Below are 20,274 nucleotides of genomic sequence, written 5' to 3'. Positions count from 1 at the left end.
CAGCAGAACAATCTTCACTTACCAAGCTGAAGAAAAGAACTCTGTGGTGATGCTTGTCGCCAGCTTCATATCCATGGAGATATTGTAGCACAATCCCCCTCTGCGTGATGCATCTGGCGCGTTAATATCTGGGCGGGAGATAATTATCAAACGCCACCTCCCCCGCAGAGCCGAACACTTGCATTTTCAGTCTGAATAATGAGGAAACCGACTTTAACTTTGTGTCGTGAATTTTCAACCGTGCCCCAGGTCTAGGAATACAAGCAGACCACCGGTTCCTGAGTCAATATCAGAGTAAAAGTGGCAAAAAAGAACACTCAGGTCTCAATCATAACGATCGCCTTCCAGAAAGCAGACACTTCCGCATATGGCTAGGTGAATGTACCCAGTAGTCTGAGGGGATAGATAGGACTATGGGGAATGCCATTTCTCGAGACTGGTTAAAAGGCGAATGCAATCTACCCGCCCCACAGATGAAATTGGAAAAGATCTTGAAATGAGTTTGTTGGCACCGTAGATGGTTTTTCAGGCTTGATGCAGGAGTCACTGTTCCTCATGGCCAATGCTGTACTCCGTATTGAGTACGCAGCGACGACACTTTTCCAGAATGATCGAGTATTTGAAGTCAGGGAATGACGTTGTCCTAGGACAAGGTGCAACGTATCTGCCTCCTTGTACCCAGTATTCGGTATTCATATCGCTGTCACCGTGCTGCAAGTAACCTTCCCGCTTGGCTTCGGCGGACCAATCGTATAGACTGACAAGGAGAAACGAAGACGAACCAGATTTACGATATCGGGTAGGCCTGGCGCAGACACAGATATACGGAGCAGTACGTGCACTTTTGACACGCGCTAAAGAGATGAATCCCCCTTTTGCAAGGCTGCAACATTTCTGCAGCACTTCAATTGGACGAATTTAGCATTTTGTGGGACGGAAAGCTTTGCCTCCGAGTGGAGACGCTCCGAGCCGCGTTGCCAAGCTTAGCATAGCTTAGCGCAGCATCTGCACAGTGATTGGATGTCTCGGATTCTAGATGGGAATACGAACCTTGTGCGATCCCGTTTCGGAGATATGACGCCATGCCCTCTTAACACCATGGAATGTGCATAAAGTTTGCATTAGCAACTTGACTCAACATTCTTGTCGCATTCCACAACCACGAAAGCCTCATTTTATCTCATATCCATGTCGATTGCTCACATTGTTCAATTACCTACGAGACCTAGAAAGAAAACAAAAGGGGAGAAGGGAGAAAAAATGACTACGTCGTCGACTGACACGACCGACACGGGAGCAGAGCAAAAAGCGCCCATAGCGAACGACGCAAGCAGCACTTCTTCGCCTTTGGGGGAGCAGAAGACGAAGGACACAGATAAGAACCCCCTCGAACAAACGACAAGCCGCATCGAAAACTATCCAACTGGCATCAAGCTGGGTTTGATCTTGCTGAGCATCTACTTGTCTGTCTTCTTGGTCGCCCTCGACAGAACAATCATTGCCACCGCGCTGCCCAAAATTACAGACAAATTTCAAAGCTTTGGGGATGTTGGTTGGGTAGGTCGATGATTTTCTTCGCAGGTATGAGCATGGAGAACCAAGAACAGCAGCTAACATCGCAAATAGTACAATGCCGGGTTTTTGTTCCCAGCCACGGCTCTCCAACTCCTCTTTGGTCGGCTGTACACCTTCTACTCGCCCAAATGGATCTTCCTCACGGAGGTTTTTGTGTTTGAAATCGGCTCAGCAATATGTGGCGCCGCCCCGAGCTCTGTCGCTTTTATATGGGGACGGGCAGTTGCTGGTCTCGGTGCCGCAGGACTTTTTAACGGTGCGATGATTCTGATGATGTATGCATCCCCTCTTGAAAAGAGACCTCTCTATATGGGTCTTCTGGGCGCTGTCTTTGGTGTGGCCTCGGTGGCAGGTCCCCTCCTTGGTGGTGTATTCACGACCAAGATCTCTTGGCGGTAAGTTTTCGTTCCGATGATAGCCATGATCTTTAAAGTCTAATACGAGCTAAAGGTGGTGTTTTTACATCAATCTGCCGATCGGTGCGGTAGTGCTGGCATTCCTTTTCTTAGTTATCGAAAACACTCCCCCGGCACTTGGTGATCTGCCATTCAAAGAGAAGCTTGACCGAATTGACATCCCTGGCACGCTTGTTTTCATTCCGTGCATTGTTTGCCTGCTTCTGGCCTTGCAATGGGGCGGTCAAAAATACGATTGGTCCAATGGGCGTATCATCGCGCTCCTCGTCCTCTTTGGCGTCCTCCTTATTATTTTCATCATCATTCAATTCTGGCGGAAGGAGTCTGGCACAATACCGCCCCGAATCGCCAAACAGCGGACAATTGCGACCGGAGGTTTCTACGCCTTCTGTCTCGGGTCGTCGTTTATGATTGCTGTCTATTACTTGTCGATATGGTTCCAGGCAATTAAAGGTGATTCAGCCATCAGGTCCGGATACTCGACGTTGCCCTTCATTCTCGCCCTCGTCGTTGCGTCCATCATTTCAGGGGCCTTTGTCTCTAGACTTGGTTACTACAATCCGTCAATCCTGGCAGGTGGCGTACTGACACCCATTGGTTCCGGTCTCCTTACACTATTCACCACGCACACGGCGCACCCTATGTGGATCGGCGCTCAGGTACTGTACGGCTTCGGAGTCGGTCTGGGCCTACAACAAACCAACATCGCTGCTCAGGCTGTTCTGGACAAGAAAGATGCCCCAACGGGGGTTTCATTGGTGTTCTTCTGCCAGGGAATAGGTGGCACTATCTCCGTCGCCATTGCCCAAAATGTCCTGGACAACAAGCTCATATCAGGACTGAAGGGCTTCAGCAACATCAGTCCCCATGATATCGCCAATACTGGAGCCACGCAGCTGAGGCAGGCTTTCAGTCCTCAGCAACTACCGGAGGTCTTACGCGTCTACAACCACGCCTTGGTGATTGTCTTCTATGTTGCCCTTGGGTATTCTTGCGCTGCTATCCTCGGAGGTCTAGGGATGGAGTGGAAGACTTTGAAAAAGGAGAAAGCCAAGAAGGACAAAGAAAGCACAGCGGAAATCAAGGAAGAAGTTAAGACAGAGTGATCATTCTATGATTCACGCACCTTCGACGTCAAAATTTTAGTTAGCGGCTCATTGTACAATACCCATATCCTCTCATCAGTAGAAATCCATCCTCAGCATACTTTTGAACGCTTTCTGGGCGCGTCGTGGAAACAAGAGAAGTCCAAGCTATGGTAAATTCCTGCTCCAGGGCAGACCGCAAGATAATATTTTGTCATTCACCAGTGTCTCGATCCCCTCCCCCTTTCTCCCAGCTCTCATTCCAGCGAATCCGGACAACGAAACTGGAATGTGGGTCAAAAGGATGCCCTAGCTCAACGCGTCAATTCAGTACGGAATTGTAATCTTTTCATCTGGCATTTTGAAATTCCGGATATAATTAACCAAATAAATATAAAGAGAAAAGAAACAAACGCTAGGGATACAAAATCAGAGGCTCGATTGAATGTGATAGTGTCTGCCTGGCCGCGGTGTTCGATAGAGCCGTACCACAGTGCTGTGACAGGAGTACGCTGGGCACTTGATCCCCGCGCTTGCTGCAGTCTAAGTTGCGGTGATTGTACCTTGACAGTGCAACCTAGGCGGCCGAGCTCTGTGAGATTGCACTCCCCCGCCGTGGAATACTGCCAAGGTTGGTCCTCATCAATCGCGCATCTTCGCTTCCTCGGGTCCGAGTTATTTCCAAGTAGTTTCTGTTCGGGGACGAAATATAGGCAAAGATGATATGTAAAGCATGGTTCTCTACTCGGTATTCGGTATGTGGTCGCCAATAGCTAGACGGAGTTATGAGGAAGTGTTTGAATCAAGGTTTGTGTTAGAGACCATGGGCATGAGATCCAAAGTCACGTTTTTCCCTCAGGTGAGGACCTGCAGGGGCCTGCCAAGGCTGGTGAGGCTGCCAATTGGAGACAAGGCTCTGAAGGCTCCACGCTCCGCAGTTGGGAGCCGCAAACTGCGCTTAACTGCGCTTTCCATCATCACCTCGAACCTCCGGGCCAGGTTCATTTATTCACCACTTCCCAGGCTTTGTCCATTTTGGTTCAACTCTTCTCCTTCACTTGTTGGCTTCGAATTACTGTCTTATAGGAACCTCCTCTTCAACCCGATGCCGCCTTACACGATAGTGTCTCTCCAACCCTCGCCGATTCTCAACCTCACCTTTTCGTAGATTCGTGATCTCATCTCCTCAATAGCTGCGTCCTTTGATTTCCAGCCGCCGTGCCCTCGACATGGCTGGGACAACTTCTTCGGCCGCGGAGATGATCTCTCAACTTGAAGCGGCGCGTAAACTCGCCCTAGGAGATCCTCAAGTGTACAACCAGGTCCTACCCGGGATCTTGCCCATCGTTGGCCCCTCAGCGCATGTCGAAGTTCGAAGATGGGGCGCGGATTTTCTCGCAGAAGCATTCGCAAGCCCCTCTCTGCCAAATGCACAAAAAGAACAGCTCTCCTCAGACGTGTTACCCACCCTACGAGCCATGTTGGAAGCACCGGGAGAAGATCCCGCGGTGACCAAAAGCGTGATTCAAGCAGCTGCTAGTCTATACCCTCTGGTGTTCAGACGAGTGTACGTGGTCGGACAGATAGTGTCAAGATTAGAAGGGACTATATCTAACAAGAGTGTCTAGAATATCGCACCCCACAGAAGCTGCGTTGTGGCAGGAGATGAGTTGGACGAAATTGAACATTCTCCAGCGTATGGACTCTGCTCCCATCGCAGTCAGAATCTGTTGCATCAAATTTGTACAAAAGGTCGTCCAAGTAGAGACCCCTGGTTTGATCTCAGATCCTCGAGTTAGTCGGCCCGCTGTGCCCTTTGCCCTGTCGATTCCATGCTAATGTGATCCAGCGTCCCGAGCAAAATGAGACATCCATCGCCTTGGTTCCGCGAACTCACCCTCTACTGAACCTCCCCAATCTGGAGGCAGAGGCGTCTGGTCTGCTGGACAGACTGTTGAGTGTGTTCCAGGAAAACACAATGGATCCCATTCTTGTCGATGCGACCCTTAACTGCCTGGCAGTTCTTATTCGAACACGCCCTCCTATTTCTACCAAGATTGTCTCCGCTATTCTCAACTTCAACCCACTGAAACAAGCAAATTCTCCCATGAACCCACGACTGATGGTCATTGTAAGGTCGATGGAGAGAACAACGAGGGCTCTGTTACGATGGGCTCTGAGGGCTGTTCCGAACCATCCTTTGGAACAGAAGATCCAGGCGTACCTCATGCGCCTTCAGCAGTCCCGTTCAGCCTTGTTTGCAGAACCCACAGCCCAGAAACGCCCGGCAGAACCCACGGACGGGTTGGATGACGCAAAGAGACAGAGACTCACAGCAGGAATTCGCAAGTTTCCGCCAATGCCGCCACCGCCGAATACCTACGCCCACTTATTTACGCTTACTGAAGATCCCAGTCTTCAGCAATTTGACGTTACTCTTCTCCCTGCCGACATTGTCAGCACCGTAACGGCGGTTTTCTTGCAACATGTGGATTCAAATTCTCTGGATGGAGCTATTGACGCCATCCGATCTAGATACACTCACTTACAGAAAGTCAATCAACCCACTCCCATTCCCGAGGTGCCCATGCTTGGTCCCACAGGGATCGATGACGAGGACGAGTATGAACCTGAGTTTGCTCCTGGCCCAGAGGCAATGGTTGAGTCAACTACAGAGAGAGCCTTGGAAGAGCTTGCGCAACCTGCTATCGAGTTGGGCCCGTTCGAGCTACCGAAGCCCCCACCGTTGACTGGGGCAGAAGTCGCGACGTTATCGGATCAAACCGTTGGACATGTCTTTCAGCTCGTTGCTTCTCTTGAGGCCGCAGGGTACTTTCATACGAAACAGCAATCAGGTCTGAATCGAATCGCCGCCAGCGGTAATGACCGAGACTCCTGGGCCACAATCCTCATACGCTTGGCCACCAGAGCCCCAACAGGACTCGATGATCTCTCCAAGGCACTGAATGAAGATGATGAGGATCCCACCAGGCAGCTCATTAAATCAGAAAACACCGAAGAAACACCAAATGTCGCAAACCGCATCCGCCAGACCCTTTTCATGTACGTCCTTGAAGACTTCCGACCGCGCCTTAACATGGCCATCTCCTGGTTGACGGAAGAATGGTACGCCGACAAAATTACCGCAAAGACACATCCCGAGCTCAGCCATCTACCAAACTACACCCGATGGGCGAATCGTTTCATTGATCGCCTTCTACCTTACCTCGACGCCCGAGATAAAAACCTTTTGATTCGATTCCTTTCTGAAATACCCAGCATTGATCGCGAAATCTTGAGTCGGGTAAAGAGCTTGGCGAGAGATCCAGAAAGGATTAGCATGTGTATTCTTGCAATGCAATATCTCTTGCTGATGAGACCACCAGCCAGGGAGATGGTGCTGGATACAATCGAAGTCATCTGGAGGGAGGGAGATGATCAAGCTAGAGGAGCGACCAATAAGGTGCTAGCGAAATGGAGGCCCGGATTCCTGGAACAGGCCGTGAAGGAGGAAGTGGAAACCAAGACGACTGTCAAACAGGAGATGAAGATGAACGGGGTTACGAGTCATGTCCCTGCTGCGCCAGACGTTACTGCGGATGCATCGGAGTCGATGAGCATGGATCCCAGAAAGAGGAAAGCGCTTGCAGCCGCAAATGGATGATAGGAACGGAGATACAAGTCCGAGCGGTTGGCTTGAACTGTACCAACATATCAAGGAAACGATGTGAATGGGCAATTATGTTTACAGAAGATGACGGGTGGAAAAGCGACATCGGCCGGCGAAGATATTCTCTTTGAATTGCTCAGACACTCAGGATCCAACATCATCTATGCCATCATGTCACTATAATATATACGGCCCATTCACACATGCACCGCCTGCTGAGTCTTCATGTGCTCACGTTGAACTCGTCGATAACACTTCTCGGCCTCTTGTACTCGCCCACCCCCATCCCATTCACCTTCCCTTTCTCCCTAACTTCCTCCCATCTACACTTCAGGCCAAAGAACTCGGGTCCACCAACCCGCAGCCCTTCTGCGCTCCCGGTCCACAGTGGAGAGGCGGGCATTCCTATCACGCGGACTTTCAGACCGTAGCGCAATTCGGGAGAGCCGAGAGCCTCGCCGTCGCTACCGAGGATCGAGATCAGGTCGGGAACTGTGCATATGATCTCTTCTTCGAGCTCATCGTCCTCCTCTGCGGACGACAATGGGGTTGGAAACTGCGAAATGAAACCAGCAGAGAGGTATTCGTTCTGGAAAGGGATGGTAAGGTAGCGGCTTTCACGGTTCTCGCGAGTGGATGATTGGCTCGGGTTGCCGTCTTGCTCCTCGGCTGATAAGGGGGCGATTATGCATCGACCGACTGTATAACCGCGAGAAATGTCGCGAGTTACGTCGACGATTTTGCCAACGTAAAGCTCCTTCACCGGAGTGATGCTCGACTATACATTTATTTCGGTCAGCAGCTTCCGCAAAGTCATCAGGAGGATTGGACAGCTCACAATGGCCTCGATAAAATCTATTTTGGATTCCCTGGCTAGGTGGACGGCGCGCCCCAGATACCATGCTTGAGAGACAGTGTTGGGTACGGCGTAGTCTCTGATGACCTTGCCAGATAGAGGCCTTCCAGCCGCAGCAGTGGAATTGCCCATTTCAATGCACGTCTGGCGTGTCAGCGATTCTACCCGCTTGTTGGATTCGGCGGCCTAAAATACATATAGACAGGCCGCGAGTCAGCCGTCTGCCGAGAAGTGTGAGGAATGAGGCGAGAGAGAGAAACCCTTACCAGAACCACAGATGCGTTGCCTTTGCAATCAGCTGTAGCAAATGGCAGTACCGGCTGTCCATAGATATAGGGAGTTCCATGCTCAAGTGTCGGATACGCACGTCCCATCAAGTCGCAGTCAACCACCGGTCGATCATAGCGAGCACTGCTGGGAAATGTCACAAGGCCGTTGCCTCCTCCAATCTCATCTGCCACGATGCCCTGGAAATCCTTGATGCCCGTGATGGTGTTGACGGCGTCTATGGCTGCGAACACGTCGGTGCCAGCGCTGATGCGCTCATCACTCACAGAAGGCGCGCCGTATCCAGCACCGAACACGCAGGTGTCATCGTCTTTGAGAGACTCGAGAGGAATGACGCGGATGGTTCCCTGGCCGGCTTTGCGCAGAATATCCAGTGTGTACAGAGCCATGAGATACGACGAGCCACCGCCTCCTGTACCGAGAATCCCTGCGCCCGAAGCGATCAGCTGCACATCGATAGGAGAGATGTACCAGACGCCGTCGTTGACACGGGGACGGTAGTTCGCAATGTCGACGCCCAGTGTCGGTTTCGCCAGACTGCCCTTCTGCACATTTGTGGCCTCGGCCTTCATCTCCTCTTGCGCCATGTTCATGTCCGCTTCTCGCTCGTGGTCGAGTGTACCATTAGAAATGCCATTATGAACGGCTCCGTCTTTGGCTCGAAGGCTCCCGACTGCTTTCATCACAATCCTCGTGGCTTTGTTGGTGACATATTGCAGCGGGATTTTCTTGATCTCGACGATTTTGACATCCCTTTCGTCTGCTCCATTCGATATGGCAGCCTCGATTGTCGCCTTCTTGACTGCCTCGATCGCGGCGATCTCATCTCGGCCAGCCAATATCTCAATCACGTCGACTTCCCCTGCCACCTTCGCAATGGCCGCGCCTACAGCATTCGCAGAGTCGTGATGAGGTGGCCGAAGGCACTCTTCTACTCCATCGAGGTCCTCTGTGAGGATGACTGAACCTCCACCGACGAGAAGGACAGATACAGGGGCAGAAGAGACTTTCATCTTGTCGATGGCCCGTTCCAGCTGTCGTTTGATGTTGACCTTTCCTCCTGCAATTAGATGTTCGGGAATGTTCTTGACTTTGTCGTAGTCACCAATGTTTGCTGCTTTCGAAGCCACGACGATATCTGTCGCAGTCATGACACTTCCTCCAAACACCATGGCATCGGTTGTGAGGCGATGCGCCACCGAGTCCGGACCGACAGTGACCCTCCCATCGTCCTCAGATCTACGCACGCGGCTCCCTCCTCCGAGGCCGATGGAGAGCACTTCTGGCATGGAGAAAGCAGTGCGTACACCGCCAATCTCAACGAAGTTGGGGGCCTGGCGAGGAAATCCCGAGGGCAAAAGAGAGCAGATGTCAGTCGTCGTCCCTCCGACATCTACCACCACGACTTGTTTGTCGGCCAGTCTTTGGTCACCATGATCCAGCCCCTGGAGAAAGGCGGCTCCCATCAAACTGTTTGTTGGACCACTGGCAAATGTCTTGATGGGCAGTTCAGCCGCCACGGCGGCATCAGTGAGCGTGCCATCGTTCTGGGTCAGGTACAGTGGGCATGACAGTTCAAGTTTGGACATGGCAAGTCTGAAGCCCCGGATCGTCTTGCGAGCAAACCCCAGAATCGCCGCGTTCAGGATTGTGGCATTCTCACGGGTTAAGAGTCCAGTTCCGCCAATCTGCCCAGAGCAAACGACAGACAGTCCTGGTTCAAACTGTTGCAAAAGATCTCTACATCTCTCTTCATGGAGACCAGTCTGATCTAGTGCAGAGAATACTCCGACAACAGCAACGTACTGGATCCCTGCTTCCACAATCGCCGCTGCCGTCTCTTTGATCTGGATAGGGTCGAGAGACGAGATCTCCCGGCCATCAATCTCAAGTCCTCCATCGAGGTAGAAAGCAGGGCCCTCGACGATGCTCCTTAATGCATAAGGGAAATCTGCAAAAGGAGGTATCTAGGATGATGTGAGCCGTGGACCTTAGGGCAGTAGGAAACTTAACGACCTACCTTCCTAGTGTAGGGGCCGCACAGCCTCACCACGGCAACCCGACTAAGTCTCCGGGCATCGTTCTCAACAACCGCATTTACAAAGTGTGTCGTCCCGATGGCGACATTCAACACTTTACTTCTGTCGATGTTCGAACGAGTGAGAACCTCTCGAACTGCACTTTGAATCCCAAGAGTCACGTGGGCTGTGGTGGAAGTCTTGCAGGTGGCCAGCACACCACGCGAGTCGGTCTCGAGCGCGTTGATATCAAGGATGGCGGCGTCGGTGTTGGTTCCACCGACGTCAACACCAATGCGGTACATGCTCGAGTAATCTGCAAGGGCTCGCTTGGGTATCTTCCGCTGCCTAATGGATTAAAGGAAAGATAGGTCTGTCGCAGACCAGCCGTCTTGAAGATATTGAGAGATATCTACCTCCCATGTCGACCGGGCAGCCAGCATAGTCACCCTATAAGCTCCTCTAGGACCTGCTCTAAGGAGCAGTGGAACACTTTGGGGGAAATTCAGACACCTTTCGAATGCTCGCTACATCTCCACTACATCGGGATGGTTTTGGTAAAATGCACCAAAGCCCCAAAACGCCAGATGCCGAACGGAGATCTGCGGACGCAAAAGCGTTGTTTCTAGAGGTCTTCCACAGGCGCACCAGGCCTTGCATAGGCCCCAAGGGCGGAGGAAATATCAAGAACGGGTAAGCGACAGGGCCGGGCCACCGAGGCAGTGGGCTTATTCACAGGCATGCCCATTAGGAAGAGTCTTCATAGGCCATCTTTCCACTGATCCTATGGATCCGGTTTTGGTGCTCTCATCCTTGGTTCTTGGCCAGCAAAAAACCCAGCAAATCATCTCTGACCACTTTCTCTTCTTCGTGCTTCATTGGTCCTGATGACACCCTTGTGGCAGAAAAGTGGATGATTAAGCACTGATCGACTGTAGGCTAGTGGTGCAAAAAGTCCCAGCCCCAGGTAACTAATTGACCGTCCATTGTCGTTATCAGGGCCTGATTAATCAATCCTCTCGAGAATGGTCGACGACGGGGAACTCCAGTTTATAACTCCATCCTGCACTCCACTGATGGCAGACGACGTCCACCTTCTGCTGTCTCCACCGTGGCTCCGATTGTCGACATGGCGGGCTTCAGAGGCATTCTGAGGAAACTCGAGGTGCCGTATGAAGGCGGGACGGTTCCGAATCGCTGGATCAACAATGATATCAAGCCTATCGAAAAGGGCAGACGAACATGGACGTTCTGGACCTTTCACAACCTCTGTATGTTACATTTCTTGCGCATTCTCCATTAGAAATGGCCCAGCCAACACTCGCTTACAGGGGTGTTGACCAACACAAATATCTCGACTTACATGACGGGGAGCTCACTGATTGCGCTTGGGTTGAACTGGTGGCAGGCAATCATTGCCATAGTTTTCGGGGCAGTCCTGTCGACGGTCTTTGTAAGTTGTTCGGGCATTTCGCATTCACCCATGGAATAAGTTCGGATTATCAAATGGGTTGAACGGTGCTGACCATTCCGGGAATTGGGACGATACAGATAGTATTGAACAGCATGCCAGGCGCTTTCTATCACCTTGGATTCCCCATCGCAAATCGATACGTTTGGGGCATGTACGGCAGCTCGTTCGTCATCTACAATCGAATCCTCTTGTCGCTGGTGTGGTATGCCGTGCAGGCCTGGATCGGCGGCCAGTGTGTCTACGTCTGCCTTGAAGCCATATGGCCCAATCTCGAACAACGCATTCCAAACAACCTTCACGCCACCGGACTGACGTCTGCATCATTCCTCACGTACTGGATCTTCTGCCTTATATCCCTCCCTCTGATCTGGATCCGGCCGCACAAATTGAAGGTGTTTTTCTACGTTGCCGTCGCCTCGATCTTCACTTTTGAGATTGTGCTCTTGATTTGGGCGCTGGCCACGATGGACGGATTCGGCGACACGATCACCGGTCACCCACAGACCCAGGACACTTCGACCGGCTGGGCGGTTCTGTACGGCATCATCAGTGCCATTGGAGGGATTGCGGCGGGGATCCTGAACCAGAATGATTACGCGCGTTTCGCTCGCCGACCGAAGGATGCCATATGGGGTCAGATCGCCAGCGCCGCGACGTACTCGATCATCAGCTCTGTTGTGGGGATTCTCGTCACGGCGGCCACGCAAAGGCGGTACGGTGCCGCTTTATGGAGTCTACCCGATCTACTAATTGCCATGATGCACGCCGGGGGATCCAGGTCTCGAGCGGCGGGCTTCTTCGGCGGTGCCGCGCTCGTCATCTCACAATGGGGCATTAACGTGCCCGGGAACGCCCTGTCCGGTGGCTTCGACTTCGCCGCGACTTTTCCCCGGTATATCAACATCCGCAGAGGAGCGTACATCACCGCGGTCTTGTCCATGGTCGTCAACCCCTGGCAACTGCTCGCCACAGCCTCGACGTTCCTGGCCGTCTTGTCGAGCTATGGGGTCTTCCTGGGTCCGATGATCGGGCTCATGATCTCCTCGTATTACATCGTGCACCGTCAGAAGATCAAGGTGGATGATCTCTACCGAGGGGACAAGACCAGTATCTACTGGTATACATGTGGCATTAATTGGCGGGCGCCAGTCGCGGTACGTATAACAAATAACCACACTTCCTTTTTCTTCTCGTTGATATTGATTTTCGGGTTTTCACCCACCCACGCACCACCTGCCTTGATGCAAACGTCCTGTCTTCTGGGCTTTTGTTTACCTAGCTAACCTATACTATGCGAAAGTGGGCATGCGGCGTCTTCCCCTCGATGCCAGGCTTCATCTCCAACGTCAACAACAGCATCCACGTCTCCCTAGGCTGGACGCACGCATACTACATTTCGTTCCTAGTAGGCTTCTCCATCGCGGCCGTCGTCTTCGTCGCGCTGCACCACTTCCTGCCCGCCCCAGCCGTCAAGGACTTCGTTCTCAACCCACAAACCAGCAGACAGGTCATGGCCGAGGCCCAGGCCGCGTGGGACGCCACGGAAGAGATGATGACCACTGGCAGTGATAGTAGTGTGCCCTCCCAAAGCGTGTTGCCCAAGGACGTGCAGGATGTGGAGGGGTTTCCGAAGGATATCTGATTTCGTGAGGCGCTGGATGGGTTGGGATGGGATGGGATGTAGGATTAGATGAACGCATTGACGAATGCAACAAGTTGATGATAATGAAGATGAGGAGGAGACTAAACACCCCATTTACTTCTCTTATCCGGAACGATTCCTCACAATTGAACTGCGTTCCCCGCGCCCGACGTGAGAACTCTACTTACCAAACGCCAGGGTGTTTATGAGCGGACATTTCTTCTCCTTATATGCCCACTTCTCTTCCCCGGCCGTGATGGGTCTCGAAAACTCGCGCTGTTGATCAATATGGAGAACCACATCCGCCATTTGACTCAAGCCATGACTTAAGTGGTTTTGAGCCGTGGTTGTCGGTGGGTGTGCAACCCTGAGCGCCATTGGCGGGCCCTGAGCTGGATCGAAGAGAGACCTCTAGCGAGGGTAAAATCGATGCCAACCGGACCTTGACAGCACGCGAGAGAAGGTGGTTCAAGTGTAGAGGTACACGAGCTCAGTGTTAGCTTCCTTGAGTGCCAAATAGATGAGGTAGAAGTTCAAGATCGAAGACTAGGAATGACGTCGTCGCCGTGCAAAGCTGCGGAGCCCTGAAGCGGCCGCCACTTCGTCCGCTCCAACGCGTCAATATCAACCCTCGTGTCTCTTTTTCCACATATTCCCATATGTTCTGCTTGTCTGTTGAAGCCCTTCTTTGTTCCTTCTATTCTCTCAGGGAGGTCCAGAGCTTTGAGAATACATTTGAGTCCTTCAACGACCGTATTCTGCTCTGGGGACTATCGCAACAGATCCTACTCTCCTTAGCCTGCGTGAGATGTGTCTCCTAAGCATGTCACTCGGGAGTCTCTGACTTGCGACCGTTATCTTCGCCTCTGGAGATCATTGTATGACTTTTCCGACTGCACCACAGTCAACGGCAAGGCTCACCGAATGCGGCTCTCAGCGGTCCATACAATGAGCTCCGGGGATCCGGCATTGTGGCCATGGCTGGGGCTGGACATGGAGTACTAGATGTCTTCCTCCATTCATATCAGTGCAAGCCTGCATAGTCTACGGCATCTTGCTTGGAAGGAGCAGGAGGGAGCCAATCTGGTTCACCTGCATGCATTGCCACGTCACCCAGTGGCAGGGTGTCTTTGTGCCATCTGCGGCGCTTCAAAAAATCTCCCCAGCATGATCGTCCCCGCAATGTGCGGCTGAAGTCATGTGAAATGAATAAGTACGTGCCTTACAGCCTGTAAACCAGGCAAAATAGTGTTTACTCGATAGATAAGACTTCTCTAGCATAGGGCCGAGTTTTCATCCAGAACTATGGCGCCGACAAGTGCCTACATAGCAATTCGACTGATTGATCCTCTCTTGCTAGATTGCGTCAAGGCACACGAGCTCCTGACCCGTGTCGACAATCTTGATGAGGGACTTTCCCATTCTGCAGATCGATTGGAGGCTCCATTGATCGGCATCGAGAAGAGTCTAGTGGGCATCCTAGTCCTCCTCCTCAATCGAACTGATCGCCTCCGCCACCCATTTCGAGAAACGAGTCGCGAGGAGAGTTGCTTCAAGGCGGCCCTTCGTGGATGTTCAAATGTCATGGCAACAATCATCTACAATCTGAACCTTCTCGCTGCTAGAAAGTCTCCTATCGTGGCCACCTGGGATGATTCCCAGATACTTTTGGAAGTCTACCAGAATGCTCTATTGGAACTTTCAGGCATGCTCAGTCCGTGAGTGGTTCGAGCTCTCCTACGTTGAAGTCGGACTAAGCATCAAGAAGAGCCAGGACCGGCCCATCAACATCAGATTTCCTTGAAAAAATCAACAAGAACAACAATCAGGCATCAAGGCTAAAACGGATCGTTGACGATCGTCAGAAGCAAGAGCAGCCCACTAAAGCGAGAGATCAGGGGCAAAAAGACCGCCCAGCCGATGTGCACCCAGAAGCTCAAGCACCAAAAAAAGAGCAAACCAATGGAACAAAGGCTACTGCTAATACCGCAACAACACAAGCTTCGGTACAATCCACTCATGCTGATGCCCCGACTAGCTCAACTCAGTCACACGATGACTGCACAGGGTACAGAAGAGGCTTAAAGGAAGGACGTAGCGGTGTTTGCCATACGTTCAAGAGGCTCCATCTTTTTGAAAACGAGGCCCCTAGAGGCAAACGAGCATCATGGTTGCTGAAAGCCATTGATAAAGATGGCAATAAGGACTCCACCGAGATAGTAGAACTTCTCCTTGAGCTAGGGGCTGATCCCAATCAGTTATCGTCCAACATCGACTGCGAAAAACCTATCTACCTTCCATTGTGCTATGCTGCAAGCACAGGAAATGCGGCCATCATGGAACTGCTCATCAAAAAGGGTGCAGATATCCGTGCCCGAGACAGCTCCGGTGACACTGTACTTCTACGCGCAGCGAGATATGGAAAGGACCCGTTGGTTAAGGTTCTACTAAACGCGCCGCATAATGCCGACATCGAAGTACGAAGGGCGGACACAACTGACCGCAAAGGATTTACTCCGCTGATGATGGCGGTCTATTACGGCCACCTAAGTACGGTGAGGCTGCTGCTCGAAAAAGGAGCAAATCGCGAAGTAGTGGATGAAGCTGGGAACCCCCTGCTTCACGTCGCTATTCGAAAGGGTAGACTGGAGATTATCAAGCATCTTGTTGAAAAAGGCGTACAGGTTGCAACGGTCAACACGAAGTCTCACGATACAACCCTACATTGCGCAATTCGGAATGGATCCATCGAAGTCGTAAAATACATCATTGAGAAAGGTCCTGCTTTGATCAACACACCGAACAAGAATGAAACTCCTCTGGCTTTGGCTGCGAGAGAGAAAAGGCTTGATCTGATCGAACCGTTGGTGAAAAATGGAGCCAGGACGGAGGCAAAGGATCACCATGGTCGCACGCCACTCCATAATGCCGTCCTTGCTAAGGACATGGAGATGTTAAGGAGGCTGGTCAAGGTGGGCGCCAAGGTAGAAACCCACGATACTGCTGGGCGAACCCCACTTCACAGCGCCGTTGTGGCGAAGGACGTTGCCAGTATCAAAGTTTTATTTGAGCTGGGGGCTAAAATCGACTGCTCTGACAACAATGGACAAACACCGCTCCACCAGGCCGTCATGAGCGAAGACCTAGAGTCGGTGGGGACTTTACTCACCTTCGGACGCAAGATAGAGATGAAGGATGGCGCTGGTAAATATCCATTGCAATATGTTATGGAAATGCCCAAGTCAAAAGAAGCCTCGGCTCTGAACCTACTGCGCGAATTTCTAAAGGTCCATGAGAGAAAAAAACCGTTTCACAATGGATTCCACGCTTTGTCCAAAGCAACCCGTGATGGCAGGCTGGTATTGGTCCAAGAAATCCTCAGGAGCGATCCCGAACTCGTCACCTGGAGACCATCAGCTGGCAATGCTTTCCAACTGTCCCTACATGAAGCGGTCAAAGCGAACAAAATGGAAGTTCTCAAGGAGTTGTGCATTTCAGCAAGAGACCTGTCAGCCATCGACATAAAGGACCATCGAGGTAATACAGCCTTACACCAATCCATCATCAGCGACCGGCCCAGCATGATTCCTCTGTTGATTCGCAATGGCGCTAACAAGGAGCTCCCATCGGGTGAAGCTGATGGATCGTTGCCTCCTCTGCACCTTGCAGCTCGCGAAATGAACTTGAAGGCCATAGAGGTGCTTTTGCGCATGAATGCAGATGGGAAAAGGCGCATACCGGGGGGTCCAATTTGCGACCGGTGTAGTGAGATGAGAGTGCCGCCACACGGGAGGAATGCCAGATGTATCCTCCGCAACTTGGATCCCAGCGTCCGCTTGAAACCCAATTTCAGGTTGATCGAAGACGCGCTACTAGCAGCCATCAGAGCGTGACAAAGCCAGCCGGTGCGGGCCAGCCGAACAATACCATCTTCAAGAGCGATCCAGGTTGATCCTTGGGTATCGAGTAACTTGTGAATGGGGCTGGCTTGAAGTTTCCTCATTTAAGAGCGTGCTCGGGGGCCTGGGCAGTAATGTTATGCCATCCGTCTGAGTTCGGCAGGTGGAGATTCGAATGACGTCACTGGCGTCCCGATCAAGGCACTGCAAGGCACTGGGCACTGCCAGGGTCCCTCACGTGAGATAAAATCTATTGGTTTTAGTTAGTCGCTGCCAAGCCACTGAAGAAGGGCCCATTTCCTGCGAACTATGGCAGACTCCGACATTCCCAAACACCTGCAGAGAATGGCGATGCCGCAATGCGGACATCCTCCATAGTTAGCCGGTTTCTCCAACATCGACAAAGAGACAAGCAGAGTGCTCTGTGATTGCTAGGCAAGGTATGTAACAGGCTCATGGCAAGCAAGTACGAGTGAGACGGGCAGGACGGGGGCAGACGGGTCTCTCACACAAAGTTCACATTCCATGGCAAAAGGTCACGTCTTCACAGATCCCCCTCGACGCGTCACGAAGCGGGCTATCTCACTCCTCTTTTCCACGTCGTCAGCGGCGCCTGGCAATTTTCCATCCTGCGCCAAAAATAGCACCAACCTTCGCCCAAAAGAAATACCACAATGGCAGACTCTACAAACGCAGCAGGTGCACCGCGAGTATGCGTAGCCTGCAATAAGGCTGAGGTCGAACTGACCACTGGCTCTGGCTTAAAAAGATGTAGCCGCTGTCAGAAAGCGACATACTGCTCCAAAGGTTCGTCTTTGTTTGTGGTGGTGGCCGCTCCCTCTACGGATCACTTATTGGCCGCTATATAGAATGCCAGACAGCTCACTGGCCGCAACACAAAACCGTATGTCGATGCCCAGACACCACACGCACCAAACCTACAACCACGCCTCTTGGGCCTCCTCACCCTCTCCTGTTCAACTACTTCAAAGACTTTGACACTGAGTCCAAGACTTACGAGATGCTCATTGATGCCTTCCGCCTTCGCTGCGACGACGACTATGCTTGGGGCGCTCATTACCATGGCATCTATGGCCGAAAGCCCCCGCTCCCGGTGTTCCGCGATTTTCTGGCTCGTGCGAAAGCCGCGGGGATGTTGCCACGTTGGTGGGATGAGGAGAAGGAGAAGGAGTGTGTGCGAATGGCAACGGAGGATGAACACTTCAACATTAAGTTTGCGGTGGAGAAACATGATATCGTGGAGCACTACGAGGATCGCCTCATGCCGATGACGCTACGTATGGCTGCAGAAAATGTCTATGGCGGCGGCTATGGGATGGGGCAGAGACCAATGCCGGAGGACTATGTGTGTCAATGTTGAGGGAATCTCAACGTGCTTTTGTGGTGGAAGGGCGGGAGAGCAAGTCTGTTTGTGATCGACGGCGTACCACATCACCGGCTTCGAGCGTTGGCACGGGTAGCCGGCAACCTCCTTCGCTCCAAGCCGATCATAATTTTACGACTTATGATACTGGAAACAGTTATTCGAGTTTACCATGAGGATGGCATGCAGAAAACAAGCAATTTTTTGGCCTGTATTGCTCCTGTGTCGGCACCGGGTCATGGGCTGAATTAGGTTGGAGCAGTATTCGTCTATCATGGAGATGATAGGCCGTCGTCTGAAGAAAATTCACCCGGCGAACAGCTCGGGCATGTGTTCAGAGTACGGTGCACTGTCGGTTTGGGAGCGTCAAGGCAGCATCATCCTCTTCCCCAAATGAGTGAATAGGCCTTGGTGCGTAATATCCGTCTCGTCGACCCCGACATAGTAAATAAACCTCTACCGAAGGTACACGGCGGGCGAAATTGAAAACCAGGCGGTACACTCGGGCATGGAAAACAGGGCGGGCTGCATCTATGTCGCCCAGGAGTGCTCGACAACGGCGAAGCGGCCGCTACATCCAATACAGCTAACAGCATGGATAGAGGACTGGACACCACCATTTCCAAAGGCAAACGAAATACTCGTTATAACTGAAGGTTCCGCCATTTCTGGATTAGCCATGTCGACAGACGAATGGGTTGTCACCAAACAGATCTAGATCCGTGACAGAAATGAATGGAAACAGTGGCTGAGATCGAAGAGGTCTTTTGTTTACATGGGTGCCCCGCGAAGCCGCAAGGGGATGTGGAAAAACTATTTTCCTAAAACAATTGGAGAGGGCCATTAATTAAAAGCCTGAGAGCATTTACTCTGTACAGGACGAGTAATCAGTTGCGCCAATAAGACGGACGCCCTTTGACCATGTCCAGACATGGTTTCCTTTTTAGCTTCTCCAATAGCCTCTCGGCGATTCCTCAACTTGACCGTGACTAATCCATACAAATTCTCAAAACGCCCTTGGAAGAATGTCATGAAACAAAAAGAAACAGAGGGAGTGGCTGGATTTAAGGGCAAGGATATCTCTAGAGTATCTCGCCTCGTGTTCGTCCCCTCGCGATTTGGTCTTCAATGTATGCCAACAGGGTGACTAGACTGGCCTTTAGAAGCTTGGGGGAATAAAAAACCACCTAGGATATCTGCTGTTTCACATGCTGAGTCGACTCCGAAGTCGACAACAGCAACTGGAAGATCGATTCAGCATCTTGAGAGTTCCCCGGGGTCGTGTATCGATCTCGTCGACATCGAGGTGATATCACCATTTCGATTCCTGAATACAAGAAACAAAGACAGCAGGAGGCATCAAACAGCCGCAACAGCAACCCAAAACATGTCCGATGACGCCTCATTCGGCGGCGAAACGTCCCTCTCGCGCCTCCTCTCCACCTTGCGCGCAACGCTGCATGAGGAAACATATGTCTTCGCGAGCATTCCGGATGACGACCATCACCTCCCCGTGCCAATTGAGGAGATAACTCTGTTCTTCCGTGAGCCGCACCGGACTAGTGGCGCCGGACCCTCGTTGTCGTCGTCCTCCTCCTCAACAGCAATAGCATTAGCAACAGAGGGACCGGGACCGGGACAGGGAAAAGGCACGGCCATCACGCTCATCCTCCGCCTCGAGATCGCCCGGAAACACGGCATCCAGAACTATGCGTACCCGTGCCGGATGATCACGTGCGACGTGCATTCGTCGCTCGAGGCGGTGGGCTTCATGGCCGTGCTGGCGACGAGGCTGGCCGGCCGCGGAATCAGCGTCAATCCTGTCAGCGGCTTCTACCACGATCACCTCTTCGTGCCTGTGGAACGGGCCGAGGAGGCGGTCTCGGAGCTGCAGCTCGTCAGAGAGGAGGCTGTGAGGAATTTGGAAACTGGATCGAAACGGTGCTGATGGACGGAAGGCAGGGACC

The 20,274-nt window shown here is 52.0% G+C and overlaps 7 protein-coding genes across 7 annotated transcripts; 6 read left to right on the top strand and 1 right to left on the bottom strand.

Annotated features, from left to right (window-relative positions):
• Window positions 1-1,260: 1,260 nt before the first annotated feature.
• Z519_11732 (uncharacterized protein) lies at window positions 1,261-3,097 on the top strand (the record flags this gene model as incomplete). Its single annotated transcript, XM_016769443.1, has 3 exons — window positions 1,261-1,557; window positions 1,627-1,970; window positions 2,026-3,097. 3 exons carry the CDS (start codon window positions 1,261-1,263, stop codon window positions 3,095-3,097), a joined length of 1,713 nt encoding a protein of 570 aa, XP_016614427.1.
• Window positions 3,098-4,305: 1,208 nt separating this feature from the next.
• Z519_11731 (uncharacterized protein) lies at window positions 4,306-6,740 on the top strand (the record flags this gene model as incomplete). The annotated part of the gene is made up of 3 exons (XM_016769442.1): window positions 4,306-4,643; window positions 4,705-4,870; window positions 4,926-6,740. 3 exons carry the CDS (start codon window positions 4,306-4,308, stop codon window positions 6,738-6,740), a joined length of 2,319 nt encoding a protein of 772 aa, XP_016614426.1.
• Window positions 6,741-6,969: 229 nt separating this feature from the next.
• Window positions 6,970-10,213, bottom strand: Z519_11730 (uncharacterized protein; the record flags this gene model as incomplete). Its single annotated transcript, XM_016769441.1, has 4 exons — window positions 6,970-7,524; window positions 7,585-7,788; window positions 7,869-9,857; window positions 9,911-10,213. The coding sequence occupies 4 exons, from the start codon at window positions 10,211-10,213 to the stop codon at window positions 6,970-6,972; spliced, it is 3,051 nt and encodes a 1,016-aa protein (XP_016614425.1).
• Window positions 10,214-11,037: 824 nt separating this feature from the next.
• On the top strand, window positions 11,038-13,024 carry Z519_11729 (uncharacterized protein; the record flags this gene model as incomplete). Its single annotated transcript, XM_016769440.1, has 4 exons — window positions 11,038-11,179; window positions 11,240-11,361; window positions 11,460-12,536; window positions 12,683-13,024. 4 exons carry the CDS (start codon window positions 11,038-11,040, stop codon window positions 13,022-13,024), a joined length of 1,683 nt encoding a protein of 560 aa, XP_016614424.1.
• Window positions 13,025-14,329: 1,305 nt separating this feature from the next.
• Window positions 14,330-16,917, top strand: Z519_11728 (uncharacterized protein; the record flags this gene model as incomplete). Its single annotated transcript, XM_016769439.1, has 2 exons — window positions 14,330-14,742; window positions 14,799-16,917. The coding sequence occupies 2 exons, from the start codon at window positions 14,330-14,332 to the stop codon at window positions 16,915-16,917; spliced, it is 2,532 nt and encodes an 843-aa protein (XP_016614423.1).
• Window positions 16,918-17,597: 680 nt separating this feature from the next.
• Window positions 17,598-18,304, top strand: Z519_11727 (uncharacterized protein; the record flags this gene model as incomplete). The annotated part of the gene is made up of 2 exons (XM_016769438.1): window positions 17,598-17,730; window positions 17,844-18,304. 2 exons carry the CDS (start codon window positions 17,598-17,600, stop codon window positions 18,302-18,304), a joined length of 594 nt encoding a protein of 197 aa, XP_016614422.1.
• A 1,390-nt stretch (window positions 18,305-19,694) lies between these two features.
• Z519_11726 (uncharacterized protein) lies at window positions 19,695-20,255 on the top strand (the record flags this gene model as incomplete). Its single annotated transcript, XM_016769437.1, has 1 exon — window positions 19,695-20,255. One exon carries the CDS (start codon window positions 19,695-19,697, stop codon window positions 20,253-20,255), a length of 561 nt encoding a protein of 186 aa, XP_016614421.1.
• Between the last annotated feature and the right edge of the window lie 19 nt (window positions 20,256-20,274).

This window comes from Cladophialophora bantiana (genome assembly GCF_000835475.1).
Source record: "Cladophialophora bantiana CBS 173.52 unplaced genomic scaffold supercont1.23, whole genome shotgun sequence".
In the NCBI taxonomy this organism is placed as follows: Eukaryota; Fungi; Ascomycota; class Eurotiomycetes; order Chaetothyriales; family Herpotrichiellaceae; genus Cladophialophora; species Cladophialophora bantiana.
This window is presented reverse-complemented; position numbering and strand designations above follow the sequence as displayed.